The sequence below is a fragment of the Sturnira hondurensis genome, unplaced genomic scaffold (genome assembly GCF_014824575.4).
Source record: "Sturnira hondurensis isolate 20B ecotype Veracruz unplaced genomic scaffold, ASM1482457v3 Scaffold0017436, whole genome shotgun sequence".
NCBI lineage: Eukaryota > Metazoa > Chordata > Mammalia > Chiroptera > Phyllostomidae > Sturnira > Sturnira hondurensis.
In genome coordinates, this window is record NW_028090067.1 from 2246137 (window position 1) to 2264018 (window position 17882).

Here is a 17882-nt window from a genome sequence, read left to right on the forward strand (position 1 = left end):
AGCTGTCAGGGGTTTGAGTGTATTTGCATGAGGGGAGCAGGTGGCTGAGATTTCCCTGACAAATCACAGGCTCAAGTGGTCCCGCCTCCCTGAGGCCTGAGGACACACATCTCCACCCAGGCCGGGCATAGCCACTCCCGCCTCCAGCCACACTGTGATACACTGGTGGGCCTGGGCTGAGGGAATCTTCAAGTTCTTTATTGACAGGTTGGGAGAGGGCAGTGGGGTTATTCTCCCCTCTCACCCCTCTGCCTTATTTGAAGCAGTCAGGCCCTGCTCCCTGTCACTTCTCCCCAGGGAGGCATTGCATCCTGTTTGCCCAGGGCTGGAGCTCCATCAACTGGGGCCAGCCCTGGCTCCTCAGACCTGGTGAGCTTAAGGCTGGTCCATGCAGCGCCCTCTGAGTCCAGGGCTGGACAGCCCTTGTGATCCCCGTGATGGTGGGAGTACAGGGACCGAGAGCTCAATGTTCTGCTCCTGTCACATGGGGTCTTCTTGCAGGTCCTGGCATCAAGGCAGCCCTCACAAGTCAGGTGGCCACATCTCCAAGGAGCTGGCTCAGTCCCTCACAGCTCCTCTCGGACCCGAGGCAGCTTCCCAGCCTTGTCCTGGACCCGCTGAAGCCTGCGGCTGGGGGGTTCTGGGGAAGGGTCTTTGCTGGGCATTTCTTCTTCTTCCTCCTCCTCCTCCTCCTCTGGCTCCTGCAGCAGCTCTTTGGCTTCTGTCCACTCCTGGGAGGTGCGAGGAGAGTCTAGCCTAATTCCCTGCATCCACACTCCCCCAAGACCCTCCCAGGGTCATCTCAGTGCCTGCCCCTCACCCATCAGCCTGCCCACGCTTCACACACCAGGAGAGACATCCTTCCTCTTTCTGCTCCTCCTCACCTGCTCCCTGTGCTCAGGTGCCCACGTGTGCCAAAGTGCCAGGGCGCAGCGCCGGCCCCGAGTCACGGCCCACACGCCATGGGGATTCTCCCCACCAGAGCTGAAGGCCACAAGGCGTCCACAGCGAGGACGAACCTGAGCCTGGGGAATGAGGGCAGGTTCAGCTCCAGGGATAGGCCTTCAGAGAATGGGGCCCTGACTCCCAGATCAAGACAGGGCAGGGGGCACCAGAAGGTCAGCTCTCTGGCCCATCACTTCCTACTCCTTAATTCAGGGACTACCTTGGGGCGAATGGGAAGTTGACCTCCACTTGGGGAACACAAATGTCAGACTGAGGCTAAAGGAGTTGGAACCAAAGGGAGACAGGACTTCCATCAGGGTCTCCTGCTGGCTCCTTCCCCTGGTACCCTGACTCTTCTTGTCCAACCCTTTGACCTGGGTGTGAAGCAATCTGCAGAAATGAGCACAGGACCAGACTCTGTGTATCGGGGATAAGGATCGTGGGGACATTCTTCCTCCCCAAGGAAGGCTCGGCTTATAGGTAGCTGGTGGCAGTAAGCAGAGACAGAGGTAGTTGGGTAAGACAAAGCAACAGACAATGAGAAATCACTGTCTCCTTCTCCTTCTCCCTATTTCTAGCCCCTGGTTTCTCCCTGGAATAGGGACTTGGGTTCNAAGCAATCTGCAGAAATGAGCACAGGACCAGACTCTGTGTATCGGGGATAAGGATCGTGGGGACATTCTTCTTCCCCAAGGAAGGCTTGGCTTATAGGTAGCTGGTGGCAGTAAGCAGAGACAGAGGTAGTTGGGTAAGACAAAGCAACAGACAATGAGAAATCACTGTCTCCTTCTCCTTCTCCCTATTTCTAGCCCCTGGTTTCTCCCTGGAATAGGGATTTGGGTTCCGTGCTCATCCACCCTCCTGTAGGAGGTGAGGCACACACTGAAGGCAGGGTCTGGAGGGGCCCTTTGAAATCTCCCTGCGGGGCATAGTCAACTTCTGCTAAGAGAACCCCTGAACACAGACAGTGGTGAAGAGGGCTGGGGAAGCCAGGGAAGGGGAGGGTTAAAGTGGCCTCAGCCATTTCCCTGCATTTGCCTCTGGGGACCTTCTGTTTTGAATCCTGAGCCCACACCTGGGCTCCCTATTCCCACCCCCACCCCACTTACCCTGACAGTGAGGGCGTTGGGCTCTGTGAAGAACAGGTCCCCACCCTGGAAGTCGTCGTTGAGGTAGAGGACTCCACTGGAGGAGGAAGACAGGCAGTGAGACCTCAACCCAGGTCTCCCTGCCGGGCCCCTGGAGGAGCTGCCCACCTGTAGTCTCGATAAGTGTAGGCTGGGGGCTCCCGCCAGCACTCTCCGGTGTCAGGGTCCAGGACGCAGTTGTCGGCGTGCACAGGGTGACTCAGGTCCATGCGCTGCTCTTGCTCCCCTAGGAGGCAACGGGACCTGGTGAATGCCTCTGTGCCCCGTGCCCATCCACCACCTCCCACACCCACCCTGAAGCTTGGGTCTCACCACTGAACAGAGGCCAGCCCCAGCAGGGCAGGGGAATCACAGTCTTTCAGGAGTGAAGATAAACCTACAGTGTGGGGTTGCTGAGAGTATGCAGTGCCTCACGGGGACCCGAGGCTGGGGAGGATCAGTGGGGTCCTGGCAGTTACCTTCAATGGCAGTACGGCACACCAGGTGGGTGAAGGACAGATGCAGGGGCCGTTCAGGGGAGAAGTAGGCCTGAGTTAAGGTCCGCACACGCTCGCTCACCTCCAGAAGCAGCTTAGCACCCTGAGTGCCCACAGCCCCAGCACGGGCCAGCTACAAGGTAGTGGAAGGAAGGGCAAGAAAGACAGTGGAAGCGTGGGTTTGGAGTGTCTCTGCAGCCAGCTCTGTCCATCAGCCTCAACTGCTCCTTCCACTGGCTCCACAACGACCCCTCCTTAATCCTGGGCAGAGGACTCAAGGACTCTCAGCCCCAGGAGAGCCCCTCCATAGGAGAAGCCCAGGCCCTGGTGCCCAGCCTCCTGCACGCCCTCTTCCCCAGTCATGGGCATCAGACCAGAGCATGGGTGCCTCCGCTCTCACCTGCGCCGCCTTGAGCACTGTGAGCCCCTCGAAGCGTTCATGGGGGCTGTGAGGGGAGCGGCGGCCCCGATAGCCAGATCTGGCTCCTGCCTCAGCTGCATCCTAAAGGGGGGAGAGTTCACTGTGGAGTCCGTGTCCTTTGGCCTCAGACTGCCCACAGGCGACAACCCTCCCACTCCCTGGAAGAGGCTAGAAGCTTCCAGAGTTCTCTAGTGGCTCCTTTTCCTGAGCTGCTGCCCTTCCCCAGAAAATGACTACCTTCAGGTCAGAATGTCACTCTCTGGTAAAGATCTGGGATCCCTGGCTGAGGGGCCCATGCACAGAACTCTGGAGAGCACCCCACAGTGGGGTAAGAACAGCTGGGAAATGGGTGCAGGAAGGGCTTGATCATTCATCCCCGAGGAGCCAAGAATAGAGGAGTCCCTCTGGAAACACGACTCCAGTGGGAAGCTCGATAGTCAGGCCAGGTCCAGCCAAGGTATCTCTCTCTGACCTCTTCCCACTTTACGAGCTTGGAGAACTTGAGAACCCTTGACACAAAGTCCTAATTATCCAACAGCTACCCAAAACCGCCATCACCTGAGCGGTGGTCTCTTGGTATTTGGATGTCCTTTCTTGACACCTATTCTTCTGTCTGCTTTTTGAAACTTGGTTAAAGTATCACTACTTAGCCCTGGCTGGTGTGGCTCAGTGGATTAAGCACTGGACTGCAAACCAAAGGGTCACCGGTTTGATTCCCAGTCAGAGCACATGCCTGGGTTGCAGGCCAGGTTCCCAGTAGGGGGCACATGAGAGGCAACCACACACGGATATTCCTCTCCCTCTTTCTCCCTCCTTACCCTCTCTCCAAAGATAAATGAATAAATAATTAAAAATTAGTAAAAAAATAAAGTATCACTACCTATTTATCTCATCACACAAACCTCATCTCTGAGAACCCACCTTATCAGGCACACCATCTAATCTTTTATTCTTGTATTCATTCATTCATTCAACAAATTTGTACTCGGCATCTAGTGTGTGCCAGGCACTCTTCTAGGCACTGGGGACACAATTGTGAATACGAAAAGGTCCTTGCTCTTATAAGGTTTATATTTTCAGATAACAAACAAACCAACCAGACCAATTCAGATAAGTGTTATCAAGAAAATAAAAACAGGGCTACAACCTTGAGAGTGCCCAGGCAGGGGTTGGGGGACAACTAATTGATGAGGGGACATTTCAACTGAAACCAAATGATACGAAGGAGCCACTGCAACGTCCGAGAGAAAAATGATTCAGGCAGCAGAGACAACAAGTGCGAAGGTCCCGAGGGCAGAATGAGTTTGGTGTGACCAAGGAACAGAAGGGTCTGACACTTGGGACTTATTCTTGATGGCATTCTTTCATCCCACATAGATTTAGTCCTTAGTTTTTCTATTTGATTTTCTAAATATTTCTCATCTGTCCCCCTCTTCTCCCTCCCTTGAAGTGAGGACCTAACCCAAAGCAGTGGCGCTCCTGCATCACCCCAGGGCCTCCCCCTTCCTTTCCTCTCCCACTGTATTTCTCCACACTGCCACTAGGGGGGGTCCACCAGTTCTACAGGATGGCGGTGGCTCCTTCTACCCTTCCAGAAGCTGTCTTACCCTCCTCGCGGGTTACAGAAGGCCCTTTACCATCTCCCCTGTGATTCCAGCTCTGGACCTCTCCCCTGCAACACCTCTGAATAACATAACAGCCTGATGACAATAGTGACAGCTAAATGCTGAACATTTCTATATTCTAAGATCTTTACCATGTACTGACTCATTAAATCCTCACTGTATGTAGCCCCATTTTATAGAAGAGGAAACTGGGCTCAGAGATGCTAAAATACATTGCCCAACGTCACACAGGTGGTCATTGTGGGGTCTGCCTTATGCCCTTAGCCCCCGAGCTCCACTGCAGTTCCCAGAACACCTTGGCCTTCTCTCTCCTCTCCTGATGCTCCTCTCTTTCTCTGCCTCATTAACTCATCCTTAAGACTGAGCTCAGAGGCCACCCCTACCCCAAGCCTTTAATGACCTTGCATTTCAGTGCTTTTTCAAAAGATTTTATTTTTAGAGAGGGGGGAAAGGAAGGAGAGAAACATCAATGTGTGAGAGAAACATCCATCGGTTGCCTTTGGCACACTCCCAACTGGAAGCCTGGCCCACATTCTGGTCAGAATGTCACTCTCTGGTAAAGATCCGGGATCCCTGGCTGAGGGGCCCATGCACAGAACTCTGGAGAGCACCCCACAGTGGGGTAAGAACAGCTGGGAAATGGGTGCAGGAAAGGCTTGATCATTCATCCCCGAGGAGCCAAGAATAGAGGCGTCCCTCTGGGAACATGACTCCAGCGGGAAGCTCGATAGTTAGGCCAGGTCCAGCCAAGGTATCTCTCTCTGACCTCTTCCCACTTTATGAGCTTGGAGAACTTGAGAACCCTTGACACAAAGTCCTAATTACCCAACAGCTACCCAAAACCGCCATCACCTGAGCGGTGGTCTCTTGGTATTTGGATGTCCTTTCTTGACACCTATTCTTCTGTGACATGTGCCCAGGCATGTGCCCTGACTGGGAATCAAACCAGGTGACCTTTGGACTCACAGGCTGGTGCTCAATCTACTGAGCCACACCAGCCAGGGTGCATTTTAGTGTTTCTATTTGAAGGAGTACATACTTCTTTTATCAAACATGTTACCCACTCTAATTGTGTGTCTGCACATCTGACTCCTCTCTACAGTGAGCTCCTGGATGCAGGGTCCATGTTCAACTATGCCTCCCTGGAACCCAGAAGTTTCAAGTACTCAGAGAGTGTGTGTTGAAGAATGTGGAGTCATAAAACAGCAGGCTCAACCTGATGAATGTGAATCATTCAACTTGAACTAGGAGGGACTTCAAAGGATGGGAAAAAAGCCTAGGTCCACTGAGGCACCAGCAGGCCAGTGATGAAACTCCAAGGAATCCTCACCCGCATACTTACACTTTTTATGCCTTTATTTTTTTATTTTTGTTTATTGATGTTTGGAGACACACACACACACACATCAGTTTGTTGTTCCACTTACTGATGAAGTCATTGGTGGAACCTGCAACCTTGTCCAGATGCAATCTTGTATCTGCATGTATTCTGACCAGGGATTGAACCTGCAACCTTGGCGTATCAGGACAATGCTCTAACCAACTGAGCTACCTGGCCGGAGCCTGTTTTTTGGGTTGTTTTTGTTGTTCCTATCAACTTCTGGCAAAATTCCTTGGTAAAGAGCATCCACCCCATGCCTTCTAAGTCGAGATGAAAAGGAACTTGTCTGCAGAAGACAGGCAGTGGCATGCCTAGGCCCCAGTGGAGAATCAGAGAAAGCAGAACAAGGGGCAGGCAGTTGTGCCAATGTGCCACCTACTCACAGGTATTCTTACCTTGGCCAGCTGCAGCAGCAGCCCACACTCAGCTGTGGTGAGCAGACCGTCCAGCACTGCTCGCTCCGACCCATTCAGCTGCCTTGCATCCTGGGTCAGGGTTACTCCCTCCATGAGGAGGACATCTGCAGGGGAAGGGACAAGGCAGAGGGGACCAAGGGTCTCCTGAAGGCAGGCCCAGCAGTAGCCCCCGCTGGCATCCCCAGACCCTCCAGGCTCTTGCCTCCTGTTCTCCCAGGGACTTACCCTTCCAGTCAGTCAAAGGCTTTGGCTGTGGAGGCTCATGGTCCCAAGGCCGATGCTCTTGATCCTCTCTCAGGGGTGAGAGACATGCTCAGTGGATGCACAGGCTGGTTCAACCCATCTTCCCAGACCCAGCCTCCCAGGGCCCCTTCTGTCACCTTCCAGCTCAGGGGGGACACCACTGGCATCTCCTACCTGAGCTTTTCTCTAAGTGTCTCAGGGATGAAAGCTGCTGGAGTCCAGAGATCCTGGAACAGTCAAGAAAAGCACCATCACCCACCAAATCTAGCCCTGATCTCCGATATTAGACCCTGAACTACCACATTAAGGTTCTCCTGTTTGCAGGGGGTAAGGCAGAGGTGGAAAAAGCCCTCAGCACTGGGCCAAGCTCTGCAATAACAACAGCAACAACAAAAACAAAACGTATGTAGCACTATTTGCAAGTGCTATGTTAACAGTTTTACACATGGAAGTGGGACAGACAGAAATGGAGTCACTCACAGGATCCTTGAAGCTGGTCCCCAGGTGCTCCATGGCATAGTAGAGCTGTCTCTTCTCCCCCAAGGATCGAAGGACAAAGCGCTGGATGTCCTGAGGCGGAATGGACAACAGGGCGCAGGGGGTGAGACAAGGAGAGGTGGGGCCAGGAAATGAAGGCTGGAGGAGAGCGGGGCGGCCCCAGGCTCTAGGAGACAGCCTGCTTGCTTCACTGTGCGTCTCCAAGCCGACCTTCCTCCCTCAGCAGCTTCAGGACATCTGGGTTCAAACTGGGGGAGAAGTCTATGTACAGGATCAGGCCAGGCAGCAGGAAGGTTAAAGGAAGAGAGATGCGCTGGCGCTTGGGCTGGGAGTCTGAAGTGGGAGTAGAGCATGAAGACAAGTCAGTGCTGGACTCGAGGTTGCCTCTGGTGACTCAAGTGCTTGGGCCGGAGTGGGGGCACGGAGTGCAGGGTATTGCTCAGGTATATCTGTTTGATTTAGGGTTTCCTCACAGGGTGAGTGGGGGAAGGGTACCTCTCTTGGCCCGAGGCCAGGTCTTGGCGCTCCCAGCTGGGCCTGGTACTGTTTCAGAGCCTCCTTGGCAGCCTCATCCTCCGGATAGAAGAGCAGGACACTCAGGACATTTTCCATAGCCTGGGACAGATTTCCCACTGGAGACAGAGCAATAGGGTGAGGTGGGGCACAGACCAAGAATGGCCACGATCCCCATGCAGAGGCAGCGGTGACAGGTGGACAAAGGCAGAGCCAGAAAAGGTGACTTCCCAAAGCCAACCAACTCCATCCCCACCCCACCCCCGCCAGACACGCTTGTCCACTGCTTCTTTTCAAAGCTTACTCAAACATACCTGAGCTGAATGGGCAGAGTTCAAAGGGGAGGAAGAGAGGAGAGAATAAAGTGAGGTGAGAAGCAGCAAAGGCAGAAGGAGCCCTGTGACCCATCTCCTGAGCTTTCCACAGTGGTGCCCAAGGAAAGCAAGTTAGAGTCCTCCAGAAGTGATGGTCCCCGTGGAGCCCTGATCAACTACAGATCCAGAGACAGATGGGAGGGACGAAGAGACGGGGCTCAGGATAGCATCAAAGTCAAGCCTTCACTTTCCCTGCTTCTATCCATCACCCCCAGAGCTCACCCTTCCCCAACTGACCCTGAGCATGGGTCTCATGCAGCCTCCTCAGCTGGCTGGGAAGGAAGTCGGGGACAGGGAAGCTGCGACCAGGCCGTGTGGCTGTATCCGCCACACAGCGCTGCCGGCACTGCAGGACCTGAATCCAGTGCCCTGTGGAGGACACAGAGGACCCATAAGCCATTCAGCTTGTCACGCCCTTCCTCCCAGCACTGTGACCCACCACACTCCCAGCCCCTTGCCTGCAATAGCCTCATAGAGGCCCGCCTGGCTCCCAGTTCCTTCCTCCTCTTCATCCCTTTGATGTTCCTCAGGCCCCTCACAGCCAGCCCGGCATCTCTCCATCTGGGCCAGGCTCTCCTGCAGGGCCTCCTCAAGCCTGGGCAGTGCCAGTTCTGCCTCCTGGCGCCCCAACAGCTCCAGGCCCAAGTCATAGGCCGCCTGTAGTAGAGGGAAATGGTCAGTCACTTCGGATCCTGGCGTGGGGGGCAGTGCCCAACAAGATTAGGAGGCAGATAGAAGGGGAGGAGTGTTGGTTTCATTTGGGGCATGGACTCCGGGTCCCACTTCACCTTGGGGAAGACAGGGGTGGGCCTCAGGATCGGAATGTTTGAGCATGAGACTTTAGCAGTCCTCAGGAAGAAAACCAAGTCCCAGAGAGGGACTCCCCACCCAGGGCCACTGAGAACAGTACCCAGATGTCCTGATGCCCATGGCACACAGGGCCACAGTCCAGGAAGTCTTGTGCATCCCGTTAGTCAACGGTTGGGGAAGGGACAGCAGTCCTGCTGAGGGTCTCACCCAGTGTGGAGGCGTCTCCAGGTCCCGGAAGCTCTGCTGCCTAACCCTAGACATACGTCTGTACTTAGCCATGTCCTCCCGCATCTGCAGGTGCGTGGGGTTTGCTACAAAGAAGGTGTGAGCTGCAGCTGCTGCCAGGTCCAACTTCTTCAGCTGAGAAGCAGGAAGAAAGAGGAAGTCAGTGCCCTGAAGTGTGGGTGTCAGACCTCTGCCTCTCACCAGCCTCTCCACTCCAGACACACACTCGGGCCTGCCCCAGAGCCTTCTGGAAGACTTGTCAGTCAGGACTGCCCACCTCCCAAGCTCCAGGTCCCTGGACAACAGTATGTTGGCACTCTCAGGAGTCTGGCAGCTAAGGAAGGGAGGTCTAAAGACTGGAGCCAGTGGAATGTGGGCAGAGGGGCCTCAGTTGGGAGACAAGAAGGAAGTGATGGCTAAGCAAGGTGCTAAGTGGGGGAGACCTGAGTGACCAGCAAAACCCGTAGGTCTCTAGGACCCTGAGCTGAGGTGTGTGACCAGCCCCCCTTCCCCAGCCACGTAGACGACAGCTACCGTGCCAGTCGCTGCGTAGTGTCCACTGCCCCATCCCCCACCGTACCCTCAGATATTCTTCCTCACGGGCCCTCAGCCCAATGCCTCTCCTCTTATCTTTCCAAAGCTCCCTCCTGCCCCAAGAAAAGTCTCACACTCGCTCTCCTCCCCATACCTCCTGTCCAGCGGCGCGTTTTGCCCCTACCCCCTCCACTTCATCCCCAGGAAGAAGCCGCGCTCACCCCCACGTAGGTCTCAGAAAGACCGACTAAGATTTTAGGCCCCTTCCCTCCATCTTCGATCTGCTTTCACTCCGCTTCAACACCCCATCCTATTCCAACTTCACTCGCATTCTCCCCTACGCTGTCCCTCTAAAACTTCAGTGAGTACTAGAAGTGATTTTTGGAAGGACCTCCTCAAAAGGAGAGGTCCATTGACCGCCCCCTAAGGCCCCACCCGAGCCCTGACGCTGGCATCCCGCCCTCTCCTGGTGAGCAAAAGTAGGACAGCGACGCGAGTCGGGGCATGACCCAACAATTCGCCCTGGCAGCTGGCGCACCTGGTAGTAGGCCCTCTGCAGGTAGTTGTACGGCTCCCGGCGGCGGAAGGCGTCCTGCAACCCGCTCCCCACTCGGAGCCGCGCTGCGCCCCCGGGACCCAGCCTTCCCGCCACGCATTGGCTCAGGCACTCTGCACGGCGCAGCGCGGCGCGGAGCAGAAGGCGCTCCCAGGCCCCGGGTGCAGGGCCGAGCCCGGAGTCAGGCCCCAGGGCGTCCGGGAGCACAGCCCCCAGCTCCGCAGCACAGCGCTCTCCGCAGTCCTGCCGCGTGCGGCCCAGCTCCGCATAGCTACGCAGCGCCTCCCGCAGCAGCGCCACCGCCGGGGCCCAGGCCCCGGCGGAGTAGGCGCGCAGCCCGTCGGCGTAGAGCAAGTCAGGGGCCTGGGGGGGCGCTCCAGGGGACAGCGTGGCCAGGCCTGGGGGCTCAGGGGATCCCGGGGGAGGCAGCAGGAGCAGTAGCAGCAGCAAGCGAAGGAGCCAAAGCATTGTGCCGGAGCCTCCGGCGGCTGCCGAAGGGAAATGCGGGATAGGAGAGGGAGAGAGAGGAAAGGGGGCAGGGAGAGGGAGGGGAAAGGAAGGAGAGATAGAGAGGAGGGAGGAGATGAAGGGAAAAGGAATGAATGAGCGGAGCCAAAGAGAGCTGATGGGGCTGAGACCCAACCCTGGGAGAGGCCAGTGTGTGAGAGAGAAGTCAGGAGGCATAAACTGAAGAAAGCAATCTTTAAGACGAGTGGGACAGTGTGGACGAGCGGGGTAGTGTGGAATGAGAAACAGACCAAAAACAAATCATGGACAGAGGGTAACTGGCCAGAACTGGAGCGAGCCCGGGGCTTTGAAAGACTACATGTGGTCCCGGCTGGTGTAGCTCAGTGGCTTGAGCGCGGGCCTGCGAACCAGAGCACCGCAGTTCGATTCCCAGCCAGGGCACATGCCTGGGTTGCAGGCCAGTTCCCAGCAGGGGACTCACGAGAGGCAACCATACATTGATATTTCTCTCCTCTCCTTCCCTTCCCCTCTAAAAGATAAATAAAAAATAAATAAAAATTTAAAAAATGTTAAAAAAAAAAGACTGCATGAGAAAGACTGCATGTGGAACTGTGGAGCCTCTTCAGACCATAGCCGCCAGACTTGAGGCCCATGGTGGGAGCTGTGTTGAGGCTGTGTTCCCTGTTCCCCTCCACTCTTGGGGCCAGGAAAAGGAGTGTGGATGCCTCCCATAGGCTCACACCCCCCCACACCCCACTCCCTGCACCCAAAACTCCTGGGAAAAAGAGCTTCAGAATGCAGCATGGAGGAGGGTAAACATCAGGCCTGCAACACCAAGTCAGGGCCAAAGCCTTTCCTGTCCAATAACGGCCCCTACATGGATTTTGGGGAAGGAGGCATGGGGGACAGGGTCACACTCAAACAATCTCCACAGACCTGAGCAAAGATCTTTCATGCCCCAAACCAGTGCCCCGCCCAGCACGAGATGTTCTTATAAGCCCTTCTCTGTGTATGTCTGCATGTTTGCATTTGTTGGTCTTTCTCTGTGGGTATTTCTGTGCCTCTGTCCACTGCCCTTGCTGTTTTGTCCTCTATAAGCCCCATTCCACCCCCCCCAAGCCTCTGACCCTCTGACACACCCTTTGCAGACACAGTACACACACACACAGAGGTTTCTATGGTAACACTTTAGACTTTAATACATTTTCCTACGGGTGATGGAAGTTGGGTAGGGCATCTGGTAATTTGGATGGGAGACAGCTGGGGCTCCAGGACCCCAGATACAGTGCCCATCTCCCTGGAGTCTGGAGGCAGCTGCCCTAGGCTCAGGGCCAGTAAGAGGTATCATCCAACCAGACACCCTCTTCTGAGTCCAGCAGGCCTGCTTGGGCTCACAGGGTCATCTGGGAGAACATGGAGTTACCTGGACCCCAGGATCCTCCCCAAGCTCTTGTACTCTCCTCACCTCCTGTCAGGGAGCAGCGTCTCCCTGCACTTAGTCCCAGAGGAAGTCCAATGGCTCTGCTATCAGGGGACCCTAGGGAGAGTCGGCGGGGTGAGAGGCCCAGTGGCCTGGGCCTACGAGGAGAGGCAGTCGGAGAAGGCAGAGGTGTCTCATCAATGAAGGTGGTGATCTCCTCCCTGAAGAAGCCAGGACCTCGTGTGGGCCCCCCACCTGACCCCAGAACCCCACCCTCCAGGAATTGCCGAAGGCTAGCTAGCCCTCCACCCTCAGCCTCCTCCTCATCCTCCTCATCCTCCAGCCTTTGTCTTGGTCCCAGGTACTCAGGAGGGTCCCCCAGGGCCCGGCTCTGGGCTGGGAGGACCCGGATGTCATCAGAGGATGACCACTTGTGCAGGAAGGAGCCCGGTGTCCGAGGAGTAGAGAAGATGTTGGTTTCATCATGGGACAGACGGCGGGACAGAGGGACCTGGGGAGAGGAGCAAGTAGACCCAGAAGTGCTGCAGGGACAAAGGGGGTAGAGCAGGGACCAAAGTGGGGACTCTGCAAGATGGCTCCACCCCCTTAAACTACAAAACCTCCTCTGATGAAATGCACTCGAGAGTTCTGAAGGGAAGCTTCTCTTGCCATGCCTTTCTTTTCCCTACCTGTCATGTGCCCTGCAGGCCAGGACTAGAGAATGGGCAGTTGGGATGGATGACAGAGACTGAAGAACAGTAATGAAAGGACACCCAGAATAGGAGGCATATTGCCTAGTCCCGTACCTGTAAGTAGTGGACCCTCTCAAGAGGGGGAAAGAGCATGTGCCTCCCAGGCAGCAGCTTCACCTGGGTGGGGTCCCCCGGTCCTGTGGCCCCATTGGCATCAAAGCGAACTTTGCATACTCGGCCATCTGCATAATCATCACAGCCCCCATCTAGGAGAGAAAAGAGGCAGAGTGGTTACAGGCAAAGAATGCCCACCACTGCCTGCCCCCTTTACAACTTCCACTCCCTTTTTATAAAGTTCCCCGGAGAATCTTTCTCTTCCCTCAACTCTATAAGCTCCAGGAAGAAAGTCAGAGTGGTCCATTGCATTCCATGCTGAATCCCTAGTGCAGTGTTCCTACAGACATACTCATTGAAACAATCGTTACTGCCCCCCCCCCCAAAAAAAAAGGCTGTCTCTACAGCTGGGGTCCCATTCAGGAAGCTTAGCATCTCCTTAGTTCCATGCTCTTCCTTAACGGTTGTTAGGTCTCTGGACTGTTTCTCAGGCACTCTGCCCATTGGAGGCTGGGTAATGTGGATTTCCAGAGAAGCAATGCCCCTTGGAAGGAGCCCTCGGTGCAGTGGGAGTACATTGTGGCGTATGATTGGGGAGAGGGGAACCTGGAGTCAGCCCAGGGGCTGCACAGGTTCTTTCCAGCAGGGGGCACTCCAGGGAAGCCCGTCCTCGAATAGACAAGGGCTGGCAGAAAGGGGTAGAAAAGGGGTCCAATGCCCAGGAAAAAACCCGGTCACTTTTCTGACCGTCATCGCCATCCTCTTCGGACATGATAGCCACGCACTGCTCCCACACCGTGCGCACGTCCGCGCGGTAGCGCTCACAGGACCAGATGAAGGAGGGCAGCAGCAGCGTCTGTGCCATGGAGCACCACAGCACCGCCAGCACCATCCACGGGGGAGCCGAGTCCGACTTAAGGGAGAAGAAGCTCACAACCTGGTGGGAGGATGAGGAATGTGCCCCGTCAGGGCCCGGAGCGCAGGGGGCCCACTTGACCCCAGAGCCGATGCCCTAGTGCAGCTGGTGGACACGAAGTCAGGAAGGGATGGCTCGGATCACATCGGATCACGACAAAAGCAAAGTTGGAAGTGGAGACAGGGAAGGGACTGACTCAGAGGAAGGTCAGGGGAGAGTACTAGAGCAGAGCCCTGGGTCCCCAGGGAGAGAAGCAGAGGTTCTACAGCTAACCTGAAGACAGACAAAATTTCCCATATAGGGGCCAGGTAGGGATGCAAAGAGCTGGGGTGATGGGGTGAGCTCTCTGGGGCTTCCACCCAGGAGTGCTCGGAGACCCTGTGACATCCAGAAGGAATTAGGGAATGGAAAGTGGAACTAAGCAACTGGGGTCCTGAATAGTGGAGCCTCGGGACATGAGGGAGCTGGAGGATGGGCAGCAGGGTGGAGGATGGAGCAGTGGGAACTGGAAAACAGACAATGGAGCTGGGGGTAAGGGGAAGCAGAAAATGGATGATAGAGATGGGGGCCCACAGATGGAGTCGGGGTGGGTAGAGGACAGGAAGATGGAGCTGGAGGTCAGGTGACTGTGCTGGGGCCTGGTTTGGGAAGAACAGGAGGAGGGACCCCAATCTCACCAAGATGGGCACCCCTGTGAGTGAGTCATAGAGAAAGACGATGGCGCTGACCAAGTTGGTGACCTGCAGGGATGTCTTGGCCGACTCGGAGCCATCCAGCGAGGACCGCCGCTTCCCTCGGGCATCTTCCACCACAATGGCTGGCACCTCAAAGGCTGGCCGTGTACCCAAGACCCCGGCCCCACTCCCCTTGGGCCCACCCCCACTCCCCGCTCTCCGGGCCTGCCGAGCCCTCCGGGGCCTGGCCCACAGTGTCTGGTAGAAGGTAATGGCCACACAGACCAGCCCCATGACAATGCCCCCAAGTAGCAAGAGGCTGAAGCAGACACCAAAGCCAAGGCCAATCTTGGAGACTATGAACTGGCAGCCTCGGGCGTAGTAGCGCTCACCGTTGTTGTGCCAGCCAATGGAGGGCAGTGTGGAGAGGATGAAGCTGACCATCCAGATGCCCATGACAGCATGCAGCGCCTGCTTCTTGGCATTGCTGAGGCGGTAGTTGACAGGCCAGCGCACCATCCACATGCGATGGTAGGAGAGTGAGGCAACTGTGAAGCAGGTGGCCAGGGCCAGTGTGTAGTAGGTGGACACAAAGACCTTGCAGATGCTCTCGTTCCAGTCGTAGTCGGAGGAAGCCTGGCGCCGGAGCTGCACCACAGCGAAGGTGGTGAGGGGCACAGCCGCCATGAGTATGTGAGTGCCGGCCAGGAAGCAGAGCAGCAACTCCAGTGGCTTGTGCTTCTGCTGCTTGGCAGAGATGCTGAGGATGATCCAGGCATTGGCCAGCAGGGCCAGGAGCCCGCAGGCCAGCCAGGACAATGCATTTGAGCGCAGGGAGGCCTCCTCTGGCCCCGCCCCGCCCCGAGCCATCCTATCTTTGGCCCCCCACCCCCTTTGAACTCCTGGGGGTGGGGGCTAGGTCTCACCCAGGAGCCCCAGTCACACACACTCCCATGATGCCCACAGTCCTTGCCTTGTAACGAGGCAGATAGCCCCTGTGTCCACCCTACTGCTCAGCATTGCCTGACTGACTCAGCTAAGTTCCCGTGTGGAGGGCAGAGGAAGAGACTGGGGGTCAGCGGAGGTGGTCCTCAGCTTCCATATTGGGTAGGACCCTTCCTGAAGTATCCCTGTAGTTGACTAGGGGGACAAGCTGGCTGCTTTCCCAACTGTGAGGCTGGCTGGGGGGCTCTGGCCCCCACACTGGGACTTGCAGTTTTCTTCTTCTTCTGGTTCTTGACCAGCCAGGGGTCTTCTGGACGCCCCAAGGGGTGTGAAGTTGGGGCTCAGCCACCTGGACAAACTGCAAGGGAGAGATAGGACGTGGAAGGGGGCAGGTGAAGTAGGCTGATCTCTAACCAGCACGGCATCTTGTGTTCCCCTTGAAACTACAAACGTGACTCATTACTGGGTTCATGGGGTCATTCAGAACATTCTCCTGTCTTAAATCAGATGGTTGCTCAAACACCCCCCACCTAAGAGCCATGTTTTCCAGACCTCCAGGAAAGAAGGCATTCTGACCTCCTGTCTCCTATCCCCTTTCAGCCCTTTTCTTCCCTCTGGCGCTCTCAGCTTCCTTCTTTTCCTGTCCCCTGTTCAGTTCTACTCAACCCCATCTTCATGCCCCAGAATCTCTCTCCAGAGCTGCTGACGGCACAGGCACGACTCGTTTCTTCTTGAGGGTTCACAGTAAACTGGGACATGGTATTACAGCCCCTCCCCAAACCTCCAGGCTCCTGGGCCAGGGGAGGTCTTGGTGCTCTGCCCCACTTGCCCACACTTGCGTGATGGCCATCCAGCTCACTAGAAATCTGAGAAGATGGGAGAATGGAGGCTGGGACAGAGGGGGGACTAGGGAATCTGAAGGCGGGGATACGGCTGACATCAGAAGCATCCAGAAATGGAAAGAGGGGGGACCAGGAGGAAGGAGGAGAATTTTAGCAGAAGAGAAATAAAGAGGAGGGCAAAATGATAGTATCTGAAAATAGAAGGAAAAGCCCAGAGACCCCTGGAGAGAAGGCTTTAGGGAAGGCTGGGATGGAGGGAGGGAGGGAGGCAGGCAGCAGGGAATGGGGAGGCAGAGAGGGGCAGCTCAGTGACGGGTGCGAACTCCCACCGACTCCCACCGGCAGACCTCGAGTCTTTCCTCTCTGCCCCAGCACCAGTTTCCCTCTGCTGGGAGGGAAGACAGTCCTGAATTTCCTGACGCCGAGCTCCGGGAAGCCCTGGGGCGGGGGCGGGAGGGCGAAGAGGAAAACCAGGTGCATCCCTGAACACAGTGGAGGCAGGAGGGACGGGCATAGCGGCTCGGGGATAAATGGGAGGCAAAATGGGCACAGCAGTGGGAGGGTCTGTTTGCTGAGGAAGAGCCTCAGACCCCCGCGCTCCTCAGGAGGTACTAGTCCACCCCCAACCTTGGTCTTCTCTCTGGAGACCAGCGCACCCCAGTTGCCATGGCAATGACCAGCCAGAGGGAGGTGGAGAGAATTGGCCGGGAGCGCCTCCCCCACTTGCCGCCCCCGGCAACCTCGAACCCCTTCCCACTCCACCCTACCCAGGCCCAGCCGATGGGCTCAGGAAGAAAGAGATGGGGAGTCGGAGAGGGAGGCAGGCAGGAAGGATCTGAAGGACAGAGAGAAGGGCAGAGAAAAATCAGAGGAAGGTGGGAGGGGGGATCTGGGGGACTCCAGGGCGGATATGGGGTCCGGCACTCTTCGCCCTTCGGGGTGAAGGGGTAAGGTTAGGCGGCTCCTCCCTCGTGCCGCCCACCGGTTCTCCAGGGTTGAAACAGCAGGTGGCTGGGGAGGAGGGGCCGGTCGGATCGGAGAAGAGGCAGCAGGAGGTGGGAAGGGGGGCGAGGGGAGGAGACCGCGGGGGACTGGGCAGGGGTCGGCTTACCTCTGGCTGCGCCCAGCACTGCCATGGAGACCGCACTCCTGACACCGCCCGCCTGCTCCCGCTCGCCCGCCCGCCTCTTCCCTCCCCCACTCTTGGCCCTTCTCCCTCCCCTTGGTCCCAGCCTCTGCGTTCAGCCCGCCGCGCACTCCGTCTGCGTCCCCCGGGGCTCCCCCAGCCCCTGTCTCCCCGAATCCTCCAGCCCCTGAGCCCCGCGGAGAGAGCCGGGGGAAAAGCTTTTGGGAGGGAAAAGCTTTGGGGAGGGCGGGGAACTGGACGGAGGTGACTTGCAGGAGGAGGGACAAGGAAGGCGCTGAGAGGGAGGGGGCGAGGAAGATGGAGGGGAACCGACTTCATTGGTGAAATGGTTCGTGTCCTACCCCCTCCCCATCCCGTTTTCAACACGAACACAAGTTCCAAGAGGCAGTTTGTGGTGTACGGGGACTGAGGAGCTAGCTGTTCAGGAGGAGGAAGCGTGTGTCACCGTGTGGCACTGAGTATGAGGGCTGTGCCTAGGGCGCAGCTCAGAGGGGCATGT

At 56.6% G+C, this 17882-nt stretch overlaps 2 protein-coding genes across 4 annotated transcripts; both read right to left on the reverse strand.

The window, feature by feature from the left end:
• Positions 1-177: 177 nt before the first annotated feature.
• On the reverse strand, positions 178-10717 carry P3H3 (prolyl 3-hydroxylase 3). Its single transcript, XM_037068205.1, has 15 exons — positions 10148-10717; positions 9058-9210; positions 8499-8697; positions 8278-8409; positions 7649-7785; positions 7136-7225; positions 6830-6882; positions 6638-6705; positions 6392-6516; positions 2970-3071; positions 2552-2702; positions 2202-2319; positions 2055-2130; positions 885-1025; positions 178-731 (listed from the first exon to the last, which is right to left on the reverse strand). The coding sequence occupies exons 1-15, from the start codon at positions 10631-10633 to the stop codon at positions 567-569; spliced, it is 2196 nt and encodes a 731-aa protein (XP_036924100.1). The 5' UTR covers positions 10634-10717; the 3' UTR covers positions 178-566.
• A 1088-nt stretch (positions 10718-11805) lies between these two features.
• GPR162 (G protein-coupled receptor 162) lies at positions 11806-17413 on the reverse strand. 3 transcript variants are annotated; one of them, XM_037068260.1, is made up of 5 exons: positions 17348-17413; positions 14453-15752; positions 13607-13796; positions 12860-13011; positions 11806-12564 (listed from the first exon to the last, which is right to left on the reverse strand). In XM_037068260.1, the coding sequence occupies exons 2-5, from the start codon at positions 15317-15319 to the stop codon at positions 12025-12027; spliced, it is 1749 nt and encodes a 582-aa protein (XP_036924155.1). In that variant the 5' UTR covers positions 15320-15752; positions 17348-17413; the 3' UTR covers positions 11806-12024. The 3 variants fall into 3 exon arrangements, with proteins under 3 accessions (XP_036924155.1, XP_036924156.1, XP_036924157.1); XM_037068261.1 differs by lacking the exon at positions 17348-17413 and adding an exon at positions 16254-16544; XM_037068262.1 differs by lacking the exon at positions 17348-17413 and having other exon boundaries at positions 14842-14921.
• Between the last annotated feature and the right edge of the window lie 469 nt (positions 17414-17882).

Excerpts from the sequence above, each read along its gene's own strand:
- P3H3 (XM_037068205.1), bottom strand. The coding sequence starts at position 10,633 with ATGCTTTGGCTCCTTCGCTTGCTGCTGCTACTGCTCCTGCTGCCTCCC. Across the intron at positions 6,883-7,135 it reads GGACCAGCTTCAAGGATCCT|GATCTCTGGACTCCAGCAGC; the intron begins GTGAGTGACTCC and ends TGACTGTTCCAG. Across the intron at positions 1,026-2,054 it reads CCAACGCCCTCACTGTCAGG|GCTCAGGTTCGTCCTCGCTG; the intron begins GTAAGTGGGGTG and ends CTCATTCCCCAG.
- GPR162 (XM_037068260.1), bottom strand. The coding sequence starts at position 15,319 with ATGGCTCGGGGCGGGGCGGGGCCAGAGGAGGCCTCCCTGCGCTCAAAT. Across the intron at positions 13,797-14,452 it reads TCACAGGGGTGCCCATCTTG|GTTGTGAGCTTCTTCTCCCT; the intron begins GTGAGATTGGGG and ends TCCTCCCACCAG. Across the intron at positions 12,565-12,859 it reads AGAGGGTCCACTACTTACAG|GTCCCTCTGTCCCGCCGTCT; the intron begins GTACGGGACTAG and ends TCCTCTCCCCAG.